The sequence below is a fragment of the Oryctolagus cuniculus genome, chromosome 3 (assembly GCF_964237555.1).
Source record: "Oryctolagus cuniculus chromosome 3, mOryCun1.1, whole genome shotgun sequence".
NCBI lineage: Eukaryota > Metazoa > Chordata > Mammalia > Lagomorpha > Leporidae > Oryctolagus > Oryctolagus cuniculus.
The window spans coordinates 82,058,589-82,084,583 of record NC_091434.1 but is presented as its reverse complement, the minus strand read 5'-3'; the positions used below and the strand labels follow the sequence as shown (position 1 = coordinate 82,084,583).

Here is a 25,995-nt window from a genome sequence, read left to right as displayed (position 1 = left end):
AAGTAAGTTGAAATGCAAAGCCTTATAGACAACAATGTGCTTAAATTCTTCTAAAAATACAGGATATGGGGGAACTATGATATATTCATATTGTAGTTAATTTAAACAACAAAAAACAAACCTCTGCCCCTAGACAACATCCATGTCATATCCTGTGATAAGCAGCTGTTAATCTGATACTCTATACAGTAAAATAATTAATTATTCTGAAATGCCATTAAGGATTTAAAGATTAAATTAACTTGAAAGATCCTATTCACTGAAATATTAGAGTAATAATTTATCAATGAAGAAATTTAATTAACTAAAATTACTAACTAGTATTTTATTGAACATAACTTGTTTTTCCTGTGTACAGAATATTTTTGTACTGAAGTTAATGTTAACTTTTAGGTTCTACATCTGTCCGAAGCATAAGGTTTTATTTTTTAAAAGCTACCTAATCCCTTCTTTTAGTGAAAAAGTCATTTATTTAAGTAGAAATTTTGTTTTATTCACCATAAAATCTACCTGAGGTATTTATTTGTGTAAGAAAATAAAACCCTTATGTTGTCAGTATTTTGGGGGTGCTACAGTGGGGAGACCTTGGAGTTTGAGAATGTGGAAATATGTCTGCATTAGGGTTAAGCTGCAGATGAGACACACCATGGGCAAATCATAGGTGTGTCAAGTCTCCTACAGGACAGGCTGGCTCCTGGCCAAGCAGTGGGGCTCGTTCTGCTCTTAGCTGAAAGTGCAGGGTTGCTCTAAAGGTCAAGGACAAACGATTAGTTGCCTTTGGAATGCTTCAGGTGGCTGTAACCATAGCAAAATTAAGGACGACTTAAGAAAACATTCTTCTGAGAAATAACCACAAGAATAGTTGTCAAGACTTGAAGCTGGGCCGGTGCTGTGGTGCAGCATGTTAAAGCCCTGGCCTGAAGTGCCGGCAACCCATATGGGCACTGGTTCTAGTCCTGGCTGCTCGTCTTCTGATCCTGCTCTCTGCTGTGGCCTGGGAAAGCCGTAGAAGATGGCCCAAGACTTTGGGCCCCTGCACCCGTACAGGACACCTGGAGGAAGCTTCTGGCTCCTGGCTTCGGATTGGCACAGCTCTGGCCATTGCAGCCATCTGGGGAGTGAACCAGCGGATGGAAGACCTCTCTCTCGCTCTCTACCTCTCTCTGTAACTGTCTTTCAAATAAATAAAATAAATCTTTAAAAAAAAAAGACTTCAAGTTTTATAAACTCTCAGTAAGTGGGAGATTTTGTTTTTTGAAGCATTTGCTCTGTGCAAAATAGGTGGAAAAAGAAGCAGTTACCTGGGTCCCAGTTGAGGAAGTTTAATGGCTTGTGGTCTGACCATTCCCAGCCTCTAGCAGAGTACAGCTGATTTAAACCAATCCAGAAAACTCTAGCAATGTCTTCTTTTTCTGGAAAAATCACATAATTTAAAAAATGACAAAATTATCTGTTACTATCTAAATCAAACCTAGATTTCTACCAAAAGCAAAAACCTGAAGGGCTTGACTTTAAGGCAGGAGCTCATTCGGCAACTGTCTATGCAACACAGGCAGCTGACGTTGATGGACATCAAATTTCAGACTACGGAGAATCCCTAAGGCTGATAAGTTAATTCAATTCTACTTTCCTACTGGCTTGTCCAATTTCTTTTCTTCTAAGCCAAGAACACAGTGAAGTTCTTTCACTATTTTTAACCTCTTATACTGATCTTGAAGACTTAGCAAAATTAGTTCCCATTGTATATGTATAGATTTTGAAGACCTGATTGTATGACAGACTGATAGTTTAAATTCATAAAGCACATATTATCTGTCAGGTACTAGGGATATAAAAACCAAAATGGCAAAGTCCCTGTCCTTAGGAGAATGTCAATGTAATAGAAACAGATACAGATCCCTGAATGGTACAGTATTTCTGGTACTGGGTCAGAAAAATGTATAGGAGCTGGTTTTTGTAGGCAAGTGAATATGTGGCTCTAGGGTCCAAAGGAACATTTAGGCTAAAAACAAAAAAATGAGACTCCCCTCCCCTGGCACACATAAATACAAGTGCTACAGTGGAGATGGATCATTCCAATTTATTATTTGACAACCGGATTTCATCAGCAAAAAAGAGATGGGAAGATAGAAAAGCAGAAATAATTTAAATAGCAAGACCAATTGCCAATATGTCACTCAATGTGCATATGCCCACAAAAAACAGATGCAATCATGCTTGTAAAGGTCCATGTATATTGGAAAAATAATGAAAAAATGTGCAAATGATTCTAAGAAATGTTAACACTTTTAAAGGAAGTCAACAGCAATATACAGGAACCTGGAAGACCTCATCAACACCACAAAGGGAGAATTTGAAAAATTAATTAAGGGACCTGAGCCTGAGCTGTGGTATAGAAGGGAAAGCCACTGCCTGCAGTGCTGGCATCCCATATAGGCGCCGGGTTCTGGTCCCAGCTGCTTCACTTCTGATCCAGCTCCCTGCTGTGGCCTGGGAAAGCAGTAGACAATGGCCCAAGTCCTTGGGTCCCTGCACCTGCGTGGGAGACCTGGAAGAAGCTCCTGGCTCCTGGCTTCAGATAAGCACAGCTCCAGCCATTGTGGCCCTCTGGGGAGTGAACCAGCAGATGAAGGACCCCTCTCTCTCTCCCTCCCTCTCTGTCTCTCGCTCTCTCTCTGCCTCTGCCTCTCTGTAACTTTGCCTTTCAAATAAATAAGTAAATCTTTTAAAAACATAATTAAGGGGCCAACGCCATGGCTCAATAGGCTAATCCTCTGCCTGCGGCGCCAGCACACCGGGTTCTAGTCCCCGTTGGGGCACTGGATTCTGTCCCGGTTGCCCCTCTTCCAGGCCAGCTCTCTGCTGTGGCCCGGGAGTGCAGTGGAGGATGGCCCAAGTCCTTGGGCTTTGCACCCGCATGGGAGACCAGGAGAAGCACCTGGCTCCTGCCTTCGGATCAGCGCAGTGCGCCGGCCGTGGCGACCATTGTAGGGTGAACCAACGGAAAAGGAAGACCTTTCTCTCTGTCTCTGTCTCACTGTCCACTCTGCCTGTCAAAAAACAAAACAAAACAAAACAAAACAAAAACAAAAACAAAAACACATAATTAAGGGACAGGTAGAAGAGATAGAACAACTGGTGAAATGATCTACCAAGGACAGTTTTGATGCTGGTAAACAGGAAGAGTTAACAGGTTGGAATCTTCATAAATCTGTTGAAAAACTCCCAGAAGTAAAGCACTTGATAACAGTTTCTTAAATCCTTCCTACAAATTATATACTATTGCATTATTTTTCAATAGGTTCAAGGAAAATGTGATTAAAAGATAAGTTTATTTTCAATAAAAAAGTTTTGAAATCCAGGCACAGGAAAGGTCTTCGAAAAGTTTGTGGAAACCATGTATTATGAAGAAAACTATTCCTATATGTATGAATGGTGTAGTATGTAAACAAAAAACTGTGTCCATACTGTAACGGCTTTCAAGGGTAATTCTGCTATACACAACCTTGCCTTACTGAAGATTCTAGAACCTAGATGCATAAAACATCTGACTTCACCAAAACTGAAACCAGGGAATGGAAGGGAAGCGCTTTCCTGGGTGGAGGAAAAAGCAGCAGCAGAGAAACTGCTACAGATGCCCTCCTGCTTGTCATTAAGGAGCCGGTTCAAGGGAATGCTACAGACTCCTTCCTGTTTGTTATCAAAGGGCCAGCTGGGTCTAAGCAAATCAGTACTGACTTAGAAACCAGTTTGGTTACACACCTGCCATAAAGTCCCAGTCTCATACCTAAGATAAGATACTTGCGTGCCTCCTGAAACTGTCTTTAAGCTGCAATTCACTCATTCCCATATTTAAAGCTATCTTACCTTGCAGTTGTGATTTGTTAATCCCTGTGGGCGTAAGGTAACAGTGTGATCCCCCAAACTGCCCTGAAACTGCCTCAAAACTACATCGTTCCTGCCTTGCTAAATTTAGCATATAAAAGTAGGGAAAGAAAGAGGGCACAAGTCTAATTGAACCCGCATGTGTAAATCAACTGCGTGCCTTTGCTCCCAAAGCCTCGAGTGCCATTTGGTTTCTTTTGGTCATTGTCGGTAACAAAACCAAAAGCCACGACTTGGAGACCAACTTTTAAAGGATGGGTAGGAGTCTTGAAAGGGAATGGTGGGAACAGAGGTGTAATTACTGCTCCACTAAGCAGCAGATGTGAAGTTGGGAGAGAACTGCAAAGGAGCTTGGCTGTGAAAGAAAGAGGTAGGGCTGCAGGATCCAGGAAATGTGTTTTTAATTAAAAAAGTTGTAGTTGAGAGTGAGGTAGTGGGGTAGAAGGGAGGGAAGAAGGGAAGGAGAGGGGCGATGTAGGGAGGTAGAGAGAGAGGGAAAGGGAGAAGGAGAGAGAGCGAGCGAGCTCCCATCTGCTGGCTCACTCCCCCAAATGCCTGCAATGGAGCAGTGCACAGAATTCAATCCAGGTCTCCTACATGGGTAGCAGGAACTAAATTACTTGAGCCATCACTGGCTGTCTCCCAGTATGCAATGTTGGCAGGAAGCTGAAAGTGATACCCGAGGTGGAATTTGAACCCAGATACTTTGGCCTGGGACGCGGGCATCCAAAGCAGCATTGTAACTGCTGGGCCAAATCTCGATCCCTACGTCTATTTTCTTTTTTTAGAGATTTATTTATTTATTTATTTGAAAGGCAGCCATACAGAGAAGGAGAGAAAGAGAGATCTCCCATCCACTGGTTCACTCCCTAAATGGGCCAGGCTGAAACCAGGAGCCAGGAGCTTCTTCCAGGTCTCTACATGGGTGCAGGGACCCAAGGACCTGGGCTATCTCCCTCTGCTTTCCCAGCCACATTAGCAGGGAGCTCGATCAGAAGTGGAGCAGCCGGGATTGGAATCGGCACCCATATGGGATGCCAACTTTCTACACCACAGCACTGGCCCACCTATGTCTATTTTTTAATGGTAGCATTTAAACAAGTTTATAGCCAGATGTGGAAGAGTGAGGGGGGAGTAAGAGTAGGTGAAAATATAAGAGAAGAACAGCTGACATGGATACAAAGAGCTTGGGAGAAAGAGCTAACCAGGAAGAAACTAGGATTGACGGTATGATAAGGATAAACTTGTTAGGTATGGGCATGAGAAACCAGGGTTCCCATCACTTGTCTAAGGCACTAGATGCTGAGAAAGAAAGGGTGAGGCGAGCGCCGAAGGCAACTGTGGCTTCATCCCTCTCTTTCATCTCCCACACATAAGCAAGGGCTGCCAGGACTGATAGACGAAGACTTCGCAGATTTAACTGAATGTTAGTTTTTCTTTAAATGATTTTCGGGCATCCCTAAGTGAGCCTGGAAACTATGACATATTTTGGGCACTCCAGACTCAACCATACCCTGATATTCATAATTCTTTTGATTCATTTCCACTGGAGGTAGTACTGAGGACAAATCTTTCCAATCCCCCCCCAATTCAATACCATCCCTTCCAAGAAGCCCTTCCAGATCCCCTCCAGCAGGAAACAACTGATCCCTCTGATCCCTTTGAAAATCCTATCACTACTGTGCACTGCATGTACACATTTATAATGGGATAAACTGTAGCTTTCACACTCCTCATGTTTTGCTTCATTCTGGTGTTCTTTGTGACTTGTATTGAAGACTTCATTGGAATCATAAGACAAATTGTGACTGTTGGAAAATATGAATGTTTCTTATGCGTATTTGCCAGGTAGACATGAATGGGAAATGGACGGAAGTCCTGCTTGGTAAATATAAGGGACAGAGATTTCTTAAATGCCATGGGCAATCTGTAACTAGACTTTTTTCTTTACATTTTATCTTTATCAAGAGACAGATGATTGATAACATAAAATCCCAAATTAAATCAAGAGAGTGAGTCCACTGAGGAAGACGTTGCTGGAGTGTTCAGATCTGATCCTATGCTTCTATACCGCTCCCACAATGAGAAGCCACAGGGTCTGATAACAGTCATGTGTCTAGGAAAAGCCAAAGCCAGTGGAGACCCTAGTCCAGAAGCATCCTCACTTTGGGACACTTGTCAAAGTGAATTCAAATGAATAATCTTTTAGGATAGACGCGAATACGGAAGAATGGAAATGTGATGTTTCTGCTCTGGAGATTGCTGAGTCTCTTTTTAGGTCTCAGATGGATTGGAAAGACCACAGCCTGTGTTGATTCCCAGACACAATCCAGTGATTACATAGATACCAGTCTAGATCTCTAGGCCCTTGTATTAGTAAAAACAAAAGAAAAAAGAAAACTAAGCAGGTACAAGGTAGGCAGAAAGGAAAAAACAAAGCTCGTTTAGACTACTTGAGACTTATTTTCAAGGAGGTTTCGTATGCTTTTACTTATGGCAGAGTATTCCCTAGTCACAATCAATAACTAGCTAATCCAAAGATTTTTTTTTGTAAATAATATTCTCCTTTGTGCTCCATATTATGTTCAACCCTTGTTTATCCAACTAGATCAAATACTTTGGCTATTAAATCTGTGTCTGATTCACTCTTGTTGGCCTCACTACACCTGGCCCAATTTTACATATGGTAGTTCTCAGTAAAAGGATGCTGAATGGGAGCTGCCGCTGTGGTGTAGCAGGTAAAGCCATCGCCTGCTGTGCTGGCATCCTATGTGAGCATGGGTTCAAGTCTCGGCTGCTCCACTTCTGATCTAGCTCTCTACTGTGGCCTGGGAAAGCAGTAGAAGATGGCCCAAGTCCTTGGGCCCCTGCACCCACACGGGAGACCTGGAGAAGCTCCTGGCTTTGGATCGGTGCAGCTTCACCTGTTGCGGCCAATTGGGGGGTAAACCAGTGGATGGAAGATCTCCCTCTCTGTTTCTCCCTCTCTGTGTAACTCTGTCTTTCAAATAAACAAATAAATCTTTTTTTTTTAAAGGACATTGAATAGAAATTTCTGTTCAAGATTTAGATACTCGGCTGGTGCTGCGGCTCACTGCCAGCACCCCAGGTTCTAGTCCCGGTTGGGGCGCCAGATTCTGTCCTGGTTGCTCCTCTTCCAGTCCAGCTCTTCACTGTGGCCCGAGAAGGCAGTGGATGATAGCCCAAGTGCTTGGGCCCTGCACCCACGTGGGAGACCAGGAGGAACCACCTGGCTCCTGGCTTTGGATTGGCACAGTGTGACAGCCATAGCGGCCATCTGGGGGGTGACCCAATGGAAAAAGGAAGACCTTTCTCTCTGTCTCTCTCTCTGTCTAAATCTGCCTGTCAAAAAAAAAAAAAAAAAAAAAAGATTTAGATACTCTGAGTTTAGATGTTAACTCATAGCTTTCTTGGGTCTTGGGAAAACAGAATTTGCAATTATGCCTATTGATATGCCTAAACAACTTCCAAATTGAAAGAGGAGCTTGGAACATTAGAAACAGACAAACAGAACCTCTAAAATTTTTGATGTGCATAAATTGTGGGAAATGGCTGGCCCAGAATAGGGGAAAAATAAGATTCTTAACAATATATTTCCCTTTTACGAATTATTAAAGAAAACTGATGTATAAAGAATCATGTACCATGCATTCCCTTAAAGACATCATAAGGGGCCAGTGCTGTGGTATAGTAAGCTATGCTTCTACCTGCAGCACCAGCATCCCATATGGGTACTGGTTCAGTCCCAGCTGCTCCTTTTCTGATCCAGCTCTCTCCATGGCCTGAGAAAGCAATAGAATATGGCCCAAGTGCTTGAGCTCCTGCACCCATATGGGAGACTCAGAAGAAGCTCTGGGCTCCTGGCTTTGGATCAGCCCAACTCTGGTCATTGAGGCCATTTGGGGAGTGATCCAGTGGATGGAAGACCTTTCTCTCTGTCTCTCCCTCTCTCTGTCTATAACTCTGCCTCTCAAATAAACAAAATCTTTAAAACCAAAAGGAATCATTAGATTGTTTAGTAGGGTGTTAACAGTCGCACTTTGACACTTACTTCACTGTAGTCATCACTTTCCAAATGTCAATATTCTAGAGGGTTGCAATATACTGGAGCTTTCATTCTGAACAATATTTTCTATAAGGCTTCCTTAGGGTCCAGAATAGAATTCTATTGCCAAATACCAGCCCATTGGCCTTTTGACAGATTCTTATTCTAGAGGTCTGATTATGTAAGCTTTGATCAACATAGAGTTGTTACATGAGATTAACTTAGTGAGTGAAAAGCATTTAATAATCTAACTGGAACAACATCATTACTGTGACAGTATTTCAAAAAGTAACTTTATTTTGGATCAAAAAATGAAATCCACATACAATTTTTTCACAATACACATTTCCTGTGACCTCTTCAAATACCCCTTGAAATAGTGCTTTTCATTCAGAGAACAAACCACCAGAGTCCTGGTAGCTCAGGTCTCTTGATTAAAAAGAAAAGTCAACACTTGTGTACAAGTGTTTTTTTAAAGACTGTGAGACTGATAGAAAAAGTTATATATTTTACTGAGTACATAAAAGAAGTTCTTAAAAAACAGAAAGGTCAGGGCTGGCGTTGTGACATAGCAGGTTAAGCCTCCGCCTGCAGTGCTGGCATCCCATATGGGTGCCAGTTCACAACCCAGCTGCTCCACTTCTGATCCAGCTCCCTGCTGATGGCCTGGGAAAGCAGTAGATGGTCCAAGTCCTTGGGCTCCTGCACCCATGTGAGGGACCCAGAAGAAGCTTCAGGCTCCAGCCCAGCCCTGGCCAGAAAGTTTCAGCATGGCTCAGCCCTAGCTGTTGAGGCCATTTGGGGACTTACCCAGTAGATGGAAGATTCTGTCCCTGTCTCTCCTCCTCCCTCTATAACAGACAGAGAGAAGTCTTCTATCCACTGATTCACTCCCCAAATGGCTGTTAACAGCCAGAGCTGGGCCTACTGGAAGCCAGGAGCCAGGAGCTTCTTCAGGGTCTCCCAGGTGAGTGCAGGGGCCCGCGGACTTGGGCCATCGTCTACTGCTTTCCCAGGCCATCAGCAGGGTGCTGGATCAGAAGTGGAGCAGCCAGGATCTGCCCATAGCGGATGCTGACACTGCAGGTGGAGGCTTAACCTACTACGCCATAGCACCAGCCTCAAAATAAATAAATGTTTAAAAGAAAAAAAGAACCACTGCTCTCCACCAGAGACTGTTAAAAAAAGTAGAAAGGCATATCATTTTCAAGGATGAGAAGACAATGTAGAGACAGGAATATCTTCCTAATTACATAATAATTCAATACAATTCCAATCAAAGCCTCCATAGTGATTTTCACTGAACTGAAGGGTGGTCCCTTAAAATCATATTAAAAAATAAATGGTCTCTTTATTTTCTTTTCGCCTATGTGATTTAAAATTTCATAACTAAGACATTTAAAATTATCACTACTACCTTGCCAACAAAACAAAATCCTATGCATTCCACAAGTCCTTGTTATTAGATCCACTTTAAGACTTCTTAACACTGTCCTTGCTCCGGGGGACTGCACTCCACTCCAGCGCGGGGACTTTTGACTGAGGCCGCCTGGTATGACTCAGCCATCTGCTTTAGTTTCCTTGAATTCTCTACTTTTCAATGTTCAAACAACTTAATGTGGTGCACCTTCCCCCAAGTCCTTTCACTTGGGATTAGGGTAGCAGTTTAACCTTGCCACCCTACCTCATTTTCTGAACATCCCTCTCTCTCTCTCTATTCTCTACCACAAGATGCATTTTCAATGGATAGAAATGATTACATTAAGTACTCTTGCCTGTGGGCTTCAGTGCTGAAATTTCAAGAGAACCCAGAAAAGATATACACAAAATAACATACTCGGGTATGAAAACAGGAACACACCTTCACAACATCTTTACAATATCAGCAATTTGCCCGACAGCATGCAAACTAAACCTACCTTTGAGATAAGTTAATTCAGCAGCATTGTTGATGCTCAGTAAGTCAGCTCCTTGATTGTGGCATGAGACGTAAGCCTCTTTCCAAGAAAGAGTTTCCTGAGTATTAAATTGATAGCAACTTCCGAGCTTCTCATTCTTTTCCCAATTATTTTCACAGCCATTTTCTGTTGATAAAAAGATATGTTAGTGATCATAGAATAAGGGCATAATGGTTTCTATTACGTTGAATGCTTACAAGTACTGCAATTCAATGTGCATAGACTTAGGATATGCCAAAATGGAGGCTGCCCTTGCTCTTTAGCCTACATTTTGTTCCTTTGGTTACACAATGAAATTGAAATCAGAGGACACCAAATGACACTGTCTAGTTAAAACTTCCATTTCCCTTTATTTTTTGCTTTTCTTTTAACCCTCATTAATTACAAAGTTGTATTTTCTTTCTTTTTTAAGGTTTATTTATTAGAAAAGCAGAGTTATAGGAGAGAGAGAGAGGAATATATCTTCCATTCACTGGTTCACTCCCCAAATGACTGCAATAGCCAAGGCTGGGCGAGGCTGAAGCCAGAAGCCAGAAGCTTCATCTGGGTCTCCCACATCGGTGGCTGGAGCTCAGATACTTGGGCCATTTTCTGCTGCTTTCCCAGGTATATTAGCAGGAAGCTGGACCAGAAGTGGAACAGCTGGGACCTGAACCCGTACCCATATGGGATGCTGGTGTCACAAGTGCTGACTTTACCTGCTATGCCACAATGCTGGCCCCACAATATCATATTTTCACCAATGGTCCTGCCTGTCCTTGGCCTGAAGGTAGGAGTCTCAACATGCACAGGTCGTTGAGCACTGAGCCAGAGGAAAACAAACTAACTTGAACATAGTGGTCAACTGCAGAGGGTTTGCTTAGATCTGGCAGAGAAACCACGCCTGGTATGTGTGTGCACACATGTTGCTGAAATGGCCAAGACATAGAGCTCAAGGGATTACCTAATTTGGGGAACTAAGCCCAGGTTTCTCTCTAACATTTTAGCAGATGATTGAACTTATGATATATAATCAACATTATATAATTCACATTATATATTCATTATATATGCATATGTTTACAAACATGTATGTACTTTAATGTACACATTATATTCTTTAACAGCTATATAAAAGCATCTATAATTCCAAAGAATCTTAAGGTTATTTTCTGGATGAGATAGGTGTTGAGGTGTTTAGATAACTAGTTCAAAAGTATACTCAGGGGCTGGTGCTGTATTACAGCAGGTTAAAGCCATGGCCTGCAGCACTGGCATTCCATATGGGTGCTGTTTTGAGTCCTGGCTGCTCCACTTCCAATCCAGCTCCCTGCTAATGCACCTGGGAAAGAAGCAGAGTACCCTGCATCCACGTGGGAGACCCAGAAGAAGCTCCCGGCTTCAGCCTGGCCCACCTCTGGCTGTTGTGGCCATTTGGGAAGTGAACCAGTGAATAGAATATTTCTTTGTCTCTCCTCTTTCTCTGCTGTAACTCTGCCTTTCAAATAAACAAATAAATCTTATTTTTTTAAGTAAACTCAGAGCCTCCCATGTACTCCTAACAAGAGGGGAGAAACCAATGTAGTCTGTCAAGTGTGGTAACACAGGATACTCAGGGATTTTTCAAATGGCCTCCCATGACCAGTTACATATCAAATGCTAGATTCTTGGGCCTATAAACTGGAAAGGTCTTTAGAAATCACCTTGTCTATTGCTCTCCTTTAGAGATGGGAACAAAGATCTAGAGGTGTTTGTGACTGAGTTATAATCAGATCACTGATCTCTGAGCCTGGACTTGGTCTTCTGAATGGCCTCTTTTTTATGGCATAGATAACAACAGAGATGGTGACATTTGATGGAAACAAAAAGGGTAGATTTGCAGGCATTTCCTGAAGGTTTATCATTACTACTGAGGCCCTACACTTGCAAATCCAGAAGCTTCCAGTGGGATGGCAGTGTGTTTGCTATGCAACACAACCCTCACGGGTTAGCAGTTGTCAGGCTTCCAAAACTCACAATCTTGCTTCTTCCATAAAAGCTACCTCTAGGGTCAACATTAATACAATAACATCTCACTACCCAAAGGTGGCTAATCCCAAATTAGGCAGCAAGGTATAGTTGGGTAAATACGCTGGGGAATGAAGATCAGTAATTCTGGTTCTCCACCGGCTTCTGCCATGAATGTGCTCTGGCCCTGACAGGTCATTCCATCAACCTGCACCTGCTGCCTCTCACCTGAGAAATAGGTCTTTGTACCGCACAACCTCTAAACCCCTTTTTACATCTGAGACGTCTGATACAAACCACAGTTGTACCTGCTTGATCAAATGCTGCTTGTTATCAATTACAGCTAAAGCAAATACTGGCTTTTTCTATTTCAGTAGGTTCCAGGTGTTGAAAAAGCTACACCTCTGCCTAGGTAAGTACTTCTCAAGACATGGTTCCCCAGAGTAGCAGCATCAGAATTACCTAAAAGCTTGCTGTAAATTCATGCCTCCTCCTACCTGCCCAAAATCTACTGATTCAGAATGTGTGGAGATGGGCCCTACATCCTAACAAACCGTCCTGGGAACTCTGTGGAATTCTGGGGTTAGAAAGCCACTGGCCCAGTATCACCTCTTTAAGTTGCTTAGCAATCTGTATTTTAAAGTCCCAGTTTCCTTTACGGAGGATGAGTTTATGAATACCACCAGGCTGGCTACTTAGTGAGGCAGCATAGTGTAGCTCTTTAGGAAAAGAACTTCACAGCTGGATTTCCTGATATTTATTAGCTGTGTGACCTTAGGCAGCTTATATAGCTCCCCTATGCCTCACCATGCCCATCTACAAAATGGAAATAAATTATGTTACCTATCTTACGGGGTTGCTGTGATGACTGAATGAATTAACACTCATTGAGAGCTTAGAAAAGTACCTGTCATCTTGCAGGGCCATATAAGTGTTAACTACTGTTACATAGGTTTGGAGCTCTTTATTTTATCATTGCTACAAAGTCTTTCAACCTATTACCCATTTAACAATACTTCTTAAGCACCTATCACCTGTCAGGTCTGTGATTCCCTGTAACTCTCACCTAATTGGGGAGAAACTGTCTCAGCTACTTTCCAGATAATGATCCAACAGCTGCCTTGGTCTCACCTCTCATTTTAAGGAAGAGTGAGTTCTTCAGCACCACCTGAGTGGTTTGCCTCTAGTAAGAAGCCACTAGAAAAAGTGCACTAACACACAGGAATGGAGGGGAAACACCGGCACTCATTCTGAGAAGGCCAGGCCTGTCTTTCTCCATTCTCTTCCACACTCGGCACACTCTTCACCACTTTTCTAGAACTTTTTTGGCAATCCATTTTCCCTCATGCTAACCATCACTCTTTTTCTTCTCCATGATTCATACAGGGTTCCCTTTAACCCAGCTTCTACTCACACTAATGTTCTGAAATTGCTCGGCTAAAGGTCAGCAGCAATCTCCCAACTGCTCACGCTTCTCTGAGCTACTGGGGCCACCCATCACACTCTCTCCTTTGTCTTCCACGACATAGCCTGTCTCAGGTCTCTTCTTCCTGACCTGATTCTGAAAGCAAACACGTAACTACACATTACCGCTCTTTCTCCAAGCCTATGCTTCTTATCTAGGAATAGTATTGGCTATAGTAACTTTTGAGTCATCCTGAACTCTTCCTTCTCCCTTTTGCCTCACATATATAGTACTCTCTCTGTGCTATACATAGTTTGCAGCCCATACATACCTGGTTTTAAGCAGATACCCCACTTTTGATCATATTCATAATTTAAGGTGGTGGCACACCATGGCCCACTATGATTTTTACTAACGATGCATTCATGATGCCATTTCCCATCAACCAGGAATGGAAATTCACAAGGTCTCCCAAAGGAGTTCCCATCTCTGGTATATATCTCTGTGCATTGGGAAGAAAGCAGAGAACAGTTACAAGCTGGATAATGAGCTTTAGTCAGCAAACTTCTAAAACTTTTTAAAGAAAGGTTACTCTTTCATTCACAAGAACACCTCTGTCCAAGCAGGCTGCATAGCGTGGAAATTGAGAGCAGGGACGCTGACTGCTCAGGTCTGGGCTTGAATGCTGGCTATCTATCTAACCTCCATTAGCCTTGGTTTCTGCATTTGAAACTTGGGAACAGTCATACTTATCACAAGGATTGTTGGTGATGATTCAGTGAGAAAGTGCACATAAAGCTTCACTTACCGTGGTGTGATGAAAAGCTGAAAGATCCTGGCTTGATCAAGTAAGGATTGACTGACTACTGTGGGTGGTAGAGAACTTCACTATAGAGGTGCCTTGAGATTAAACTCACCTATATTTTGTTTCCTTTGGTAAGTGTGGGGCTAGAAAAATATCATGGAATCACTGGGGGTGCGTGTGAGCTTTGGGACCACCCCTGGTGTTAAAGAGTCTGCTGTTCAGAAATCAGATGCAGAATGGGGACTGGATTTTGAGGAAGTGAGAAGAAACAGGGTGGGGGCAGGGCATGGTAATACAGGACATGAGAACCTAAAGGCTTCAAAGGGGCAGTCAGGAGACCAGCTGGTGGCCAGTGGGCGAGCAGACTGAGCTTCTCATTTTAGTCATTTTTCTGGGGTACACAAAGAGCCACTGAAAAATGATTCCAACTTCAAATATGCTTGGATGAAGAGTTCAATATCTTTGTCCATAATTTTCTTCCAACGGTGTTTTAACAGAACATCTCACACTGCATCAATTCCTATTACCTTTCTCTATACCCTCAGTATATTTAAAATCCTGATCCTCATCAGATAAAATCAAGGCTATTAGGTAAAGCACAGTCATCAGATCTCATCATCTTTCACAAGACTATTAGTGTCTCAGAATGTCTCGCAAATTTGCTTAAAAGTGTGCTTAAGACAATATTTGATTCTATATCGCTCATTATTTTCAAGCATTCATCTAATGAAGTGTGAGACTTAATTTAACAGTTTGGAACGTTTTAAGCAACCATTCAGCACAAGGTAAGAAAAAAGGGGATACTTTTCTTTGCAAGCAATCTTTTATGGACCACTGGTTTTGTTTTTTATGTCATGTCAATAGTTTTTAATTTAGTACTTCTGTTTTGTGAATTCTTGCTTTGTTTCTTACCACACTTGAAAGTCTCAACAGTTCGTGACCAATTTCCCTTCCTTTATTACAACACTAAGAAGACAGTCCCTGAATACTGTTACTTGTAGAACCGTTTTTTTTTTTTTGTTTGTTTGTTTTTTTTTCTGGAAAACCTTTTACTTCTGCAATACAAAGTGATTTTACACACATTTCTTTCACTTGCTCTTAACCATTAACCTGTGAGGTCAGTAGGGCAACTGCTACACATGTTTGTGAAAAACCCTTTTTGTAGAGTAGTTAAGTGAAATATTCGGTCACTCAGCTGTAAGTGACAGGATTGAGAACAGGCTCTTGATTAGAGGCCTTGGCACACAAGGACAATTTCTGACATCAGTGGCTGCTTTCTCAGGTTTCAATTCTTAGCTCAAAGCTAGGCTTCAATTAGAAGGCTCTCAGTCACAGTGAGCTTTGAAGCATGATAAACATACGACAATCACAAACAGAAACAGCTAAGCTATGCTAAGTGTTCACTAAGAGTTTTATTCCCACACATTCTCTGCTGTTGCTGGACCTCCTAACTCCCATGAGTTTCCTTAGCAAGACTGGCTTTTCAAGATGACTCTTAGCTGAACATGTGAATTTGTGGTCCAAATATCTTTAAAGCAACAGCTTATTATGTAATAGGCAACGTTTCATGAGATGAGGTGCTTCTGTGGAAAACAAACTAGTTTCTTCATAACATGAGTCAAAAAGCTTCAATGGTGGAAGAGGTTGGCAGCCTTCTAGGAGTTGCCCCGAAATTCAGATAGTTCCATTTCCTCTGCATGATTCATCAAACATTCAAAATCTGAAAACTGCCATTGAGACCAAGATATAATAATGATATAAGTGAATATCTGAGTGTTGGTCAAAAGTAGTTCACTCATAAAATGTACATAACTGAAAAAGTTTATATTTTTTTATTTGACAGGTAGAGTTATAGACAGTGAGAGAGAGAGATCGACAGAAAGGTCTTTCTTCCGTTGGTTCACCCCCCAATTGGCCTCTACGGCTGGCGCTGCACGATCTGAAGCCAGGAGCCAGGTGCTTCTTCCTGGTCTACCATGAACGTGCAGGGGCCCAAGGACTTGGGCCATCTTCCACTGCCCTCCCGGGCCACATGAGAAAGCTGGACTGGAAGAGGAGCAGCTGGCACTAGAACCCGGCCCCAATATGGGATGCCGGCACCGCAGGCAGAGGATTAATCAAGTGAGCCATGGTGTTGGCCCCCAAAAAAGTTTTTCTCTAAAGTGAAGATGACACAACTAAGACTCAATGATTCATAAATGTCCATATATATTAGAAATTTTTTTGTACGTTGCAAAAATCAGGGGAGAGAAAAGAAAGCCATCTTTGGGGAAAGGAATCTTGATTTTTGAGCCCTTGCTTTGCCAGAATAAACTGGGTAACCTTGGACTTCACTTGCTGGGATTCAGGTATCTCATATTTCTTATCTCTATATACAACTAGATAAGAAAGGAGGGTAGGGACCAGTATCAGTAGTCTGACAGAGCAGTCCAAGAGAAAGTCCCTGACTTTAGCCAGCAGTCCCTAAGAACAGGAAGGACTATACATCAATTTAATAAGGTAGAACTGTCAGGACTTAATATTTTATTAAATGAAGACATTTTGCCAACTACAGGCGATTAAGAATATAATAAACCACATCCCTCAAAAGAACTAGGGGTGGGAGACAGAGACAATCCTGTCAAGAAGGTCTCTGAAAAAAACAATGAAACAAGTTAAATCCAGTTTGGAAGACATTCTCTCTGGTTCCATGTTTTCTTTTGGTTGCCATGTTATAAACAGGTTTTGTAGCACAAAATTTAAAGATCATTAAGTGGTATCAAGAAAGCAATTGCTGGGGCCAGCGCTGTGGCATAGTGGGTAAAATGTGGTGCTGGCATCCCACATGGGTGCCATTTCAAGTTCCAATTGCTCCACTTCCAATCCAACTCCCTGCTAATGTGCCTGAGAAAGCAGAGGGACATGGCCCAAGTGGGCTTGGGTCCCTGCACCCAGGTGGGAAACCGGGAAGAAGTTTCTGCTTCGGCTACGGATTGACCCAGCTCTGGCCATTGAGGTCATATCAGGAGTGAACCAGCAGATGGAAGATCTCTCTCTCTCTCCCTCCCTCCCTCCCTCTCTGAAACTCTCTAATTACCTTTCAAATACATAATTTTTAAAAAAGATTTATTTATTTGAAAGGGAGAGGCAGAGGCAGAGAGAGAGGGAGAGATCTTCCATCTGCTGGCTCATTCCCCAGTTGGCCGCAATGGCCAGAGCTGTGCCAATCTGAAGCAAGGAGCTTCTTCCGGGTCTCCTACATGGGTACAGGGACCCAAAGACTTGGGCCACCTTGTACTTCTTTCCCAGGCCATAGCAGAGCTGGATTGGAAGCAGAGCAGCTGGGACTTGAACTGGCGCCCATATGGGATGCCAGCACTACAGGCGGCAGCTTTACCCGCTACGCCACAGCGCTGCCACTCGCATTCCCCCTCCTTTTATTTTTAAAGAAAGCAATTGTTTAAAGTTTAAGCAACCACTTTAAATTTAGGGGGAAGCTGGCTAACAGAGACAGATTTATTGAACTGCAGATAGGCAGGGGATTGAAGAAAAGGTCAGTCCCACCTGCAATTCTCTAATATATGTCTGCAACAATACATTTTTAAAAGGTTTATATATTTATTTATTTGAGAGAGAGGTCTTCCATTTGCTGGTCCACTCTTCAAATGGCATGGCTGATGTGAAGCCAGGAGCCAGAGTTTCTTCCAGATCTCCCACACGGGTACAGGGGCTCAAGCACTTAGACTGTCTTTCATTGTTTTCCCAGACCATTAGCAGGCAGCTGGATTGAAAGTGGAGCAGTTGGGGCTTGAACCGGTGCCTATATGGGAATGCTGTTGCTGCAGGGGGAGGCTTAACCTACTATGCCACAGCACTGGCCTCTGCAACAGTATATCTTGACATTCTCAGATTTTGTGCATTTTCACTAGGAGGAAAACCTCTGCAAATAGTGGGAAGTAAAGCAGCTATCCTGAATTTGAGGCTAAAATTAGCTTGAAATAGATTTAAAAGAGGAGGACAACCTTCAGAAAATAATATAAGTTTTAAAAAGAAAGTAAAGGGGGCTGGCCACCACCTGTAGTGCTAGGATGCCTGTTTGGAGTCCTGGCTACTTCACTTCCGATCCAGCTTCATGCTAATGTGCCTGGGAAGGCAGTGAAAAATGGCCCAAGTTCTTGGGCCCCTGTGTCCACAAAGGAGACCGAGAAGAAGCTCCTGGCTTCTGACTGGCTGTTGGGGCCATCTGGGGAGTGAATCAACAGATGGAAGGTTTCTGTCTCTCCCTCTCTCTGACTCCCAAATAAATAAATCTTTTTTAAAAAGGCAAAATAATAGTACTTAAATAAGATCTATAAACACTTGGTATAATTTAGGACATACAACAAAAGGATTGCTGGGGTGACAGCTGATTACATTTACTGTTTGAAAAATAAATCTACTTTTTTTTTTTTTTTTTTGACAGGCAGAGTTAGACAGTGAGAGAGAGAGAAAGGTCTTCCTTTTCCGTTGGTTCACTCCCTAAGTGGCCACTAAGGCTGAAGCCAGGAGCCAGGTGCTTCCTCCTGGTCTCCCATGTGGGTACAGGGCCCAAGGACCTGGGCCATCCTCCACTGCACTCCCTGGCCACAGCAGAGAGCTGGAATGGAAGAGGAGCAACCGGGACTGAATCCGGCCCCCGACCGGGACTAGAACCCGGGGTGCTGGCGCCGCAGGCGGAGGATTAGCCTAGTGAGGCGTGGCGCTGGCCTACTCATTCTTTTTAAACATGGAAATTCATTACAATCCAGTCCCTTGATTCAGAGTATCGTTCATGGTCTGCTCCTCTAAAGGCAATATTCATACACTTATTTTTGAAAGCAATTGATAAGTCCACCCTCAAAATGTTGAATTATAAACAGAAACCTCATGTGTGATAAACATGCCAAAAATGAAAACAACAAGCCCACATGAGACGCTTAAGATGTTCTCATTATATCAAAATTGTATACAAGGAAAAATACCCATTTCTTTCTTCTTTTTAACTTAGAATTAAGACCCATTTTTTTCGACCTCTTGACCTTTGGCCTGTAAGTTTCCTGTTACTGTAACTTTCCTTTCTTCCAGAGTTCAGAGTGTTGCTGGAGGGGGTAAATGTGCTCAGATTCCAGAATATCTGAAAGGCTAAGTTCACTGCTGTGTGACCCCAGACAAGACGCTTAACCTCCCCCTGCCTTACTTGTAAAGGGCGGGAGGAGGGGCAGACGTGACTGCCCTCACAGGTGTGCGGTTCACAGTCACGGCACAGTGCCTGGAACTGCATGGCTTTCTGGCTGGCCTTACCGCTCTGGTTTTATTTTTATGCAACTGTGCATATTTACTGTCACATTTAATAGGCACAATGAAAAACAGGTCAAAATCCCTCCCCAGTACTCACCACGGTAAGGCTGGTCACACAGGCCTTCCTCTGAGCCTCCCTTCTTCCAGACATCGGACACGTTTGTGCTCGCTATGGCGTATCCGTCCTTCACAGCCAACCTGTACTGGGCAGCACCGTACAGATGACGGTGCTCACATTTCCACCATAGCATGGCCTGGGAATCACAGCTGAACATTTTCAAAGAGTACGTGGGTTTGGTGATATCTAGGCCAAGGCACTTCTGGGACTCCAAATGGAAGAGCCGATGCTGCGACACCCACTTCCATAACACGTCCTCGGTTTCATTACAATCTTTTGCTACTATCCAGTCATCCAGTACCTTGAGGCACTTGCCTGTGTTTTCGTTGACAATGGTGAATGGCTCATTACCTGAGTCAAGACGGACAGTGAAGGAAAGACATTTCAGGATTCTGAATTACGTGGCCAATGCGCCTTGCTCCCTGCTTGCTAAGGAGTAGGTGCATACCACCAGACTGCTCCCACCCTCAGACTTTGGTAAAGTCCTGTGCAAAGCAGGAGCGTAGCAGTGGCTGGAAAGGCCGTTAGTATGGGTCAAGGGCATCGGCTCTGCAGCCAGTGTGCCTAGGCTCACATTCTGTCTCAGCTACTTAATAGCCATGTGTTTGGTGAAAAACCCATAACCGCTGGGCTTCAGTTTTCTCATTACTTCATATGGAGGATGTAGCATGAATGAGCTAACACCTGCAAAGCACCTGCAAAGAGCAGTATGTGTTATTGCTATTGCATGGAAGATCTTTTCCCTCTTGTTTAGTAAGATAAAGAAGCTCCTTAGTCTTCATCTTCCTTAGGCAGGTGGTCTATGGTCAGTGAAAAATGTCCTGTGCCTACTTCGTACAATTCTTCCATTTTAGCTACAGTGGCAGGAAGGTACATTAAATGAGAAGTTGATTCTTTGTTCTCACTGTATGTTCCTTTCTCCTGATCCAAGCATGTAGTCACGTGTTTGTGTGCCTCGGCCCTAGGCAAGTGAGCGTGGCCAGGCAAAAGGAGAATCTGCTTGTAGACCACCTCTCCTTGGACCTTTTGTGGAGGGCTGAATTCACTGAGGTATATCAGGAGATGCGGAGACTTTTCAGAGGGTACAAGAGTAACGGAACGAGCGGAAACAGTATCTGGTTCTGAGAGTATGGGGGACCTGCGGCCAGCTCCAGAGTACTACCTGTAGGAAGGTCAGAGGCTTGGGGGGCTGACTGCATGGATCACCTAAACTCTTGGAATCGCATGAGCCTCCAGAGTCAAGAGCTAGAGATCTGAATGACAGGACTCAGAAGTAACCCCTGGGAGTTGACGTCTGAAGGGAAATCGCCACGAATGTCCCTGTGAGGTTTTGCATGAGCTGGCGGAGACCCAGATAACAACAGAAATTGAAGTCTTGTCAGTCTGACTGGGAACTCAAAATCAGATTTTTTTGATTTTCTGAAAATAAAATAATGCACTGTTTCTTGCACACCTGAGTTTGTGACACAAGATTCACATCTGTTATAACAAACTATAACTGAACAATCTGGTCAGTTCTTTTACAAAGGAAAAAAAATCGGAACATTAATTGCACAGATCATTATGTTAATGAGAAGAAAGCTGAAATATTTTAGACAAGCTTAAGCAATGTCAGTGAAGCGGAGTTCAGCAGAAGGACGCAACAAATTTTGGTTCCCAAAAGGCAGTTTCATTTTGATGACAATTTACTATCACTGCTTTTACTAACACTGAACACTTTTTCTAGTAATAATTCATGGGTTTTTAAAAATTTTCATACTAGAGGCCAGCAACTTAAGGGGAAATTTTACCATGTAAATAATGACTATAAAATTAACTCTGACTGTAGCTTGAACTTTGGTGGATTTTTTTTTTTTTTGGCTTTTGTTTAAAAGAACAGAAGCAAAAAGAAAATCAACAGGAATAACAACAGAAAACACCTTAACACTTTATTTCTGTGCTCAGATTTGAATTTCAGAAGATCCACAGAGTGCAGCTTTGTATGTCGCCATAGCAGCCTCCATCCTGCACCCCTCTTGACAGACATAGTTTGGAGGGTTACGCAAGAAGAAGGAAAATGTAGTGAGAGATGATCACTCACACTTTCTCTAATGTCCTTCTCCCACATAGTCAATAACCAGTCGCACCCCTGCTCTCTCTCTCTTCCAAGCAATTTTGCCTCACCTCTCCAAAATGAACCTTGTATTTTAAAGTGTCAGGAACGACAGCAGAAAAAAGTTTGCACTACAACCACATATAGTGCAAAAAGAGCAATGAGACAAGCAGTTGGAGGTCCTATACTGAAAACCAACCTCTGTTCCCAGTTAGCTGGGAGAACTCGCAGAAGTCATTTATTTGGTCTCCCAGGGTCTTCATAGCTCCAAATGACAGAGGAAAGCAGCAGAATTAAAGATACCTCAGGCACTTTTAGGGTTAACATTCTATGTTTCCACAAGGTAACAGTGTCCTTAGTCATTCAGGTTATTCTAGACTTTGGCAAGCTCACCGTGAACAGATGTCCACAATTTTGTGTCATGCTTCTGCTGGTGGTATTTCAGGTTTATTCTAATCTCACTTATATTGGGCATGTGCACTGAAGTGACAGTGTTGCTTTATAAACACACTTTGGAAGAGAAAAATGTACTCTCCTCCTTTCTATACACACTTTGCTTCTGGAACACCTGTGGTCTTTATAGTATTGCAGGAACTCTGAAAGGCTATAGGGGAAGTATGGGTAGCACAGAGTAGCTATGCTAAAGAGGGGTTGCCCAACACTTTAACAAATTACAACACCTGTAAATGTAGTTCTTGCCTCAGATTACACTTGTATTTGAACCAAGTATGCAAAATCAATGTTTAACATTTACAGTGGTCACTTAGCACAGATATTAAAATTATTTCAGGTAACTTGTTATGGCCTCCCCTATACAATGTATATATAAACATTCACATGTAATACATTAGCTAGGGAGAGTCCTGTCCTCTCACGGTGTTTCCCCACATCCTTTTTACCCCTAGCAGGTGCTGTTCCATTGGCCTCAGCCTTATGACCCTATGGGATGGCAGGAGGGTGGGAAGCAGCACTGAAAAAGTGTGAAAATAATTCCTTCCCAAATCTGTTGCAAAAGGTTGCAGAAACTATCTTAGAGGTGTGTTAAACTTTGAAAAGGTAATTACAGAGCTATTTCTAAGATGTGTGGAGGGGCATAATAGGGAGGGAGCTTACTGCTCTAGTCTAGGGGAAGATAGTAAAAAAGACAAACAAACATGGAGAGAGAGTAATCTCCATGAAGTTAGGGAGAAAATGGCAGAAGAAACTCCACACATATTAGACGGACACTGTGGACCTACGTGGAGGGTGTGGACATATACAATTCAGGACCCCAGAAGCTGAGAGCCTCCACACCAGCTTTGGAGAGTAAGGTGAGACCAGATTGCAGCAGCCCATGCCACTGGTGATAAAGCTGTGGGAAGAGTTTGGTGTGAGTCTGGTTTGGAGCCCTGTGGGGGTCAGTTTACCTACCAATCTAGAGGGCACACTTCTCCCTCCCTGACCACCCAGCACCAGTGTCCTGTAACTAGCTGATAGCTGGTGGGCGCCATTTTGGACGTATGCAACAGCTGGGCCAGCTTGTGCCTGCACGCCCAGCAACCAGCTGAAAGGAGATGCCTGAGTCTGGCTGGGGGACTTCACAGGGGGCTGGGTGGGAGGGTGGGTATGGTGGGAAGAGTCACTGTCACTAGGTTCTTAAAGTTGTATTTATGAAATGCAAAAAAAAAAAAAAAAGAGAGAGAGAGAGATAGATGCTTACTGATCACTTCATACTGCATCTGTTCACTTTATAACTTCACACTAGTCCTCAAGAAAGTTTATGGAGTTCTAATGCTCCAAATACAATATTGGGACAAATCTCAAAGGCAGAGGCAGATTAAAAGATGCCTCATTACCCCAGAAGCATTTTCACTATGCTTCATTTTATACAAATACTCAGGTGGCAGTTAAGAGAAAATGGCTTAAGTAGCATTATCATAAATTGAATTTTTAGTATTTTTACATCTGTTGAAGGAAAACTACCTCCCAGTGTTTGCATATTATGACTACTAAATAACTCCTGTCTTATGAATCCTATACCAAAGAGCTAACCACACACCACTGAAGAAGGAAATGGCTTGGGAAGCCAGGAGCGATGAATACTGCAGCAATTGTAGTTTCAGAGAAATGTCCACAGCTCACACTGTCAAGCCCTTTGTGCAGAGTGCACAGGTGCAGCAGGTGAGAATCAAGTCTGGGTTTCCTGGTTCAAAAACAGGTTCTGGAGTAATGTTTGGGTTCATGGTGGTCGTCTTGGAATCAGAAAATCACACAGCACAGATTGACTGGTATGGGCTGTTAAGAACCTCAGGAATCCCTAAAAGATTGTTTCATTTCAAACTGTTAACTCTAAAAGCAGGCACAAAATGTAAACTCAGTAAGTAAATATGGCATCTCTCCAGGGACACAGATGCGCTCCTTCAGCATTTGGACCAAACTTAGCTGTGCACACCTGACCCGGGGCATGCCATCACCAGCATCTTGAAGCTGATGCACTGCCAAAGAAGCGACCCCAATGGCTGGGTGCTCACCATTCAGTGTTCCTCCCAGGAAGGCTACAAGTCTGGTCTGGTTTGGGGTAAGGCAGCTGACCAGAGCAGCCCAGAGCAGTCAGGAAGGATGAAGGATAACAAACAGCCTTGGGAGCCTAGTGCTAGGTGCTTAGTTCAGCCTGGTACTCTGGGGAAGACAGAGAAAGGATGGGGACTGTGGAGGCTTCCAGAACTAAGGAAATATGAAATGTTGTGCAGGAGAATAAACATATAGGACTAAAGTCGATTTAGGAATAAACCAGGAGGTTTGTGATCTCAAGGTTAGTGTGTTCACCATAGTTAGGGGCTATCGTGAAATTTTCTCCTTGGGTTGTCAGGGAGGCAGAATAGACTTCTCACAGCAATAAGGGACTGTACTAGGACTGGCTCTTTAGGTAGTTCCCAGCCCGGAGGGGCAAGGAAGAATGGAGAACTGGGAGTGAAAGCAAGATCCGTGAACAGGTCCTTGACACAAGTAGGATGGTGCCACTCACACTCTGGGAAAACCTCTTCCCAATCACTCTCTGAAAAACATCTGAACCAGACAGTCACTCAGCCTGGCAGCAAAGAAGAGCCACCAACAACTTCTGTGTTTCAGACATGGCCCTCACCACCTGTTCCTTCCTCATAACGGGCAGGATAAGAGAAGCAGTCAATGGAGGTGGCCCAAGAAACAAAGTCCTTGGCACATCTTGTGTCAAGGCAAAAAGAGAAAGTAAAAGCAAGATGCGGTGGCTGCACAGGGGGCTGGCGGGGTTGGCACCGCCTTGCGCGTTAGTCAAGTGCGGTCCGGGCTCTGGTTCCATGGTGAGAGGCTTGCAGGTCCCCGAGTCAGCGACCTGCGCTTCCGCATACGGCTGTCAGCCTGCCGGGGAGTGGGGGTGGGGGTGTCGTTTGGCGCTGCAAAGTCAATTACAAAGAAGGGTCGCTTTTCCGGGTGGTGTGGGAGGGCGTCACAGCCGATCTTGGTTCTTGGTCGCGGTCCCTTTCGGAGAAGATGGCTTAACCTGACTTTTTTGACGCGCACCATGGGCGCGGTGAAGCCTGGGAATCACTGGGAACGTTTGGCGCTAGGAGCGGAAGCGCCCCGGGACGTGGAAGGACCAAGGGGTCCAAGGGGGAGAGAACGGGCCGGACAGGATTGTAGAAGGGAGATGGAGAACTCCATCCTCCAGGCATGCAGCTTTTCAGAGACTGTGAGGGAGGGGCGAGGGACACACTTGGGAGACATTCTGCATCCCCTCAGCGCCAGAGAGGCCCTGCCCTCCCACGCCCCGCCGCGCCCTCCTTTCCACCGCGGAGACACCCAAGGTCCGCCTAGACCCTCCCCGTCGGTGCCAGGTCCTGCTCCCGACTCCCGGACCGCGACCCGACAGAGAGCAGCAGTCCCCACCCCGGCAAAGGTAGCCCCCAGCGTCGTGGCCCCTCAGCGGGCTGGCGGGCGGACGCGCCCGCGGTTACCTGCGCGGCCAATGGGCTCCGCCAGCCCCAGGCACGGGAGGAGCAGCGCGAGGAGCCCCGCAGCGCAGCGAGGGGTCGCCCAGCGCGTCCTCATCCTGAGCCAGCCCAGACGGTGCCACCGGGTCTTCGGGCGCACGCTGAGCCCACCGCTGCTGGTGCGCCCGGCTTGCCGCGCCAGCGCCTTTGCCCCCGACCTCACGGGGCGTAGGCACCGCCCCTGCCGCCCTCGGCCAATCAAACGCGGTCTCCTCGGCCCTGGGGAGCGGGCGGGGGAGGACGCGGCAGACACCTGCGAGTGTGGACGCGTGAGAGAGCGGGAAGTGGGCGTAGTGGGCGTCGAGGGCGCCGGAGAGAGCGGCCCAGGGCTCTGGACTGGGCGGGGGCGGGGGTAGGGGGCTGTGACACCTGCCCTCA

The 25,995-nt window shown here is 44.3% G+C and overlaps 1 protein-coding gene across 2 annotated transcripts in view; it reads right to left on the bottom strand.

The window, feature by feature from the left end:
• Nucleotides 1-25,790, bottom strand: part of LOC100338139 (CD302 antigen) — a 150,659-nt gene extending 124,869 nt beyond the window's left edge. The window contains exons 1-5 of one of the 2 annotated variants that reach the window (XM_070070821.1): nt 25,582-25,790; nt 19,498-19,869; nt 13,632-13,802; nt 9,871-10,035; nt 1,302-1,412 (exon numbers count right to left, since the gene is read on the bottom strand). In XM_070070821.1, the coding sequence (XP_069926922.1) occupies nt 1,302-1,412; nt 9,871-10,035; nt 13,632-13,802; nt 19,498-19,869; nt 25,582-25,675 (913 nt within the window). In that variant the 5' untranslated portion in view covers nt 25,676-25,790. The remainder of the gene's footprint in view (nt 1-1,301; nt 1,413-9,870; nt 10,036-13,631; nt 13,803-19,497; nt 19,870-25,581) is intronic. The other variant, XM_070070822.1, reaches the window with a different exon arrangement.
• Nucleotides 25,791-25,995: the final 205 nt, after the last annotated feature.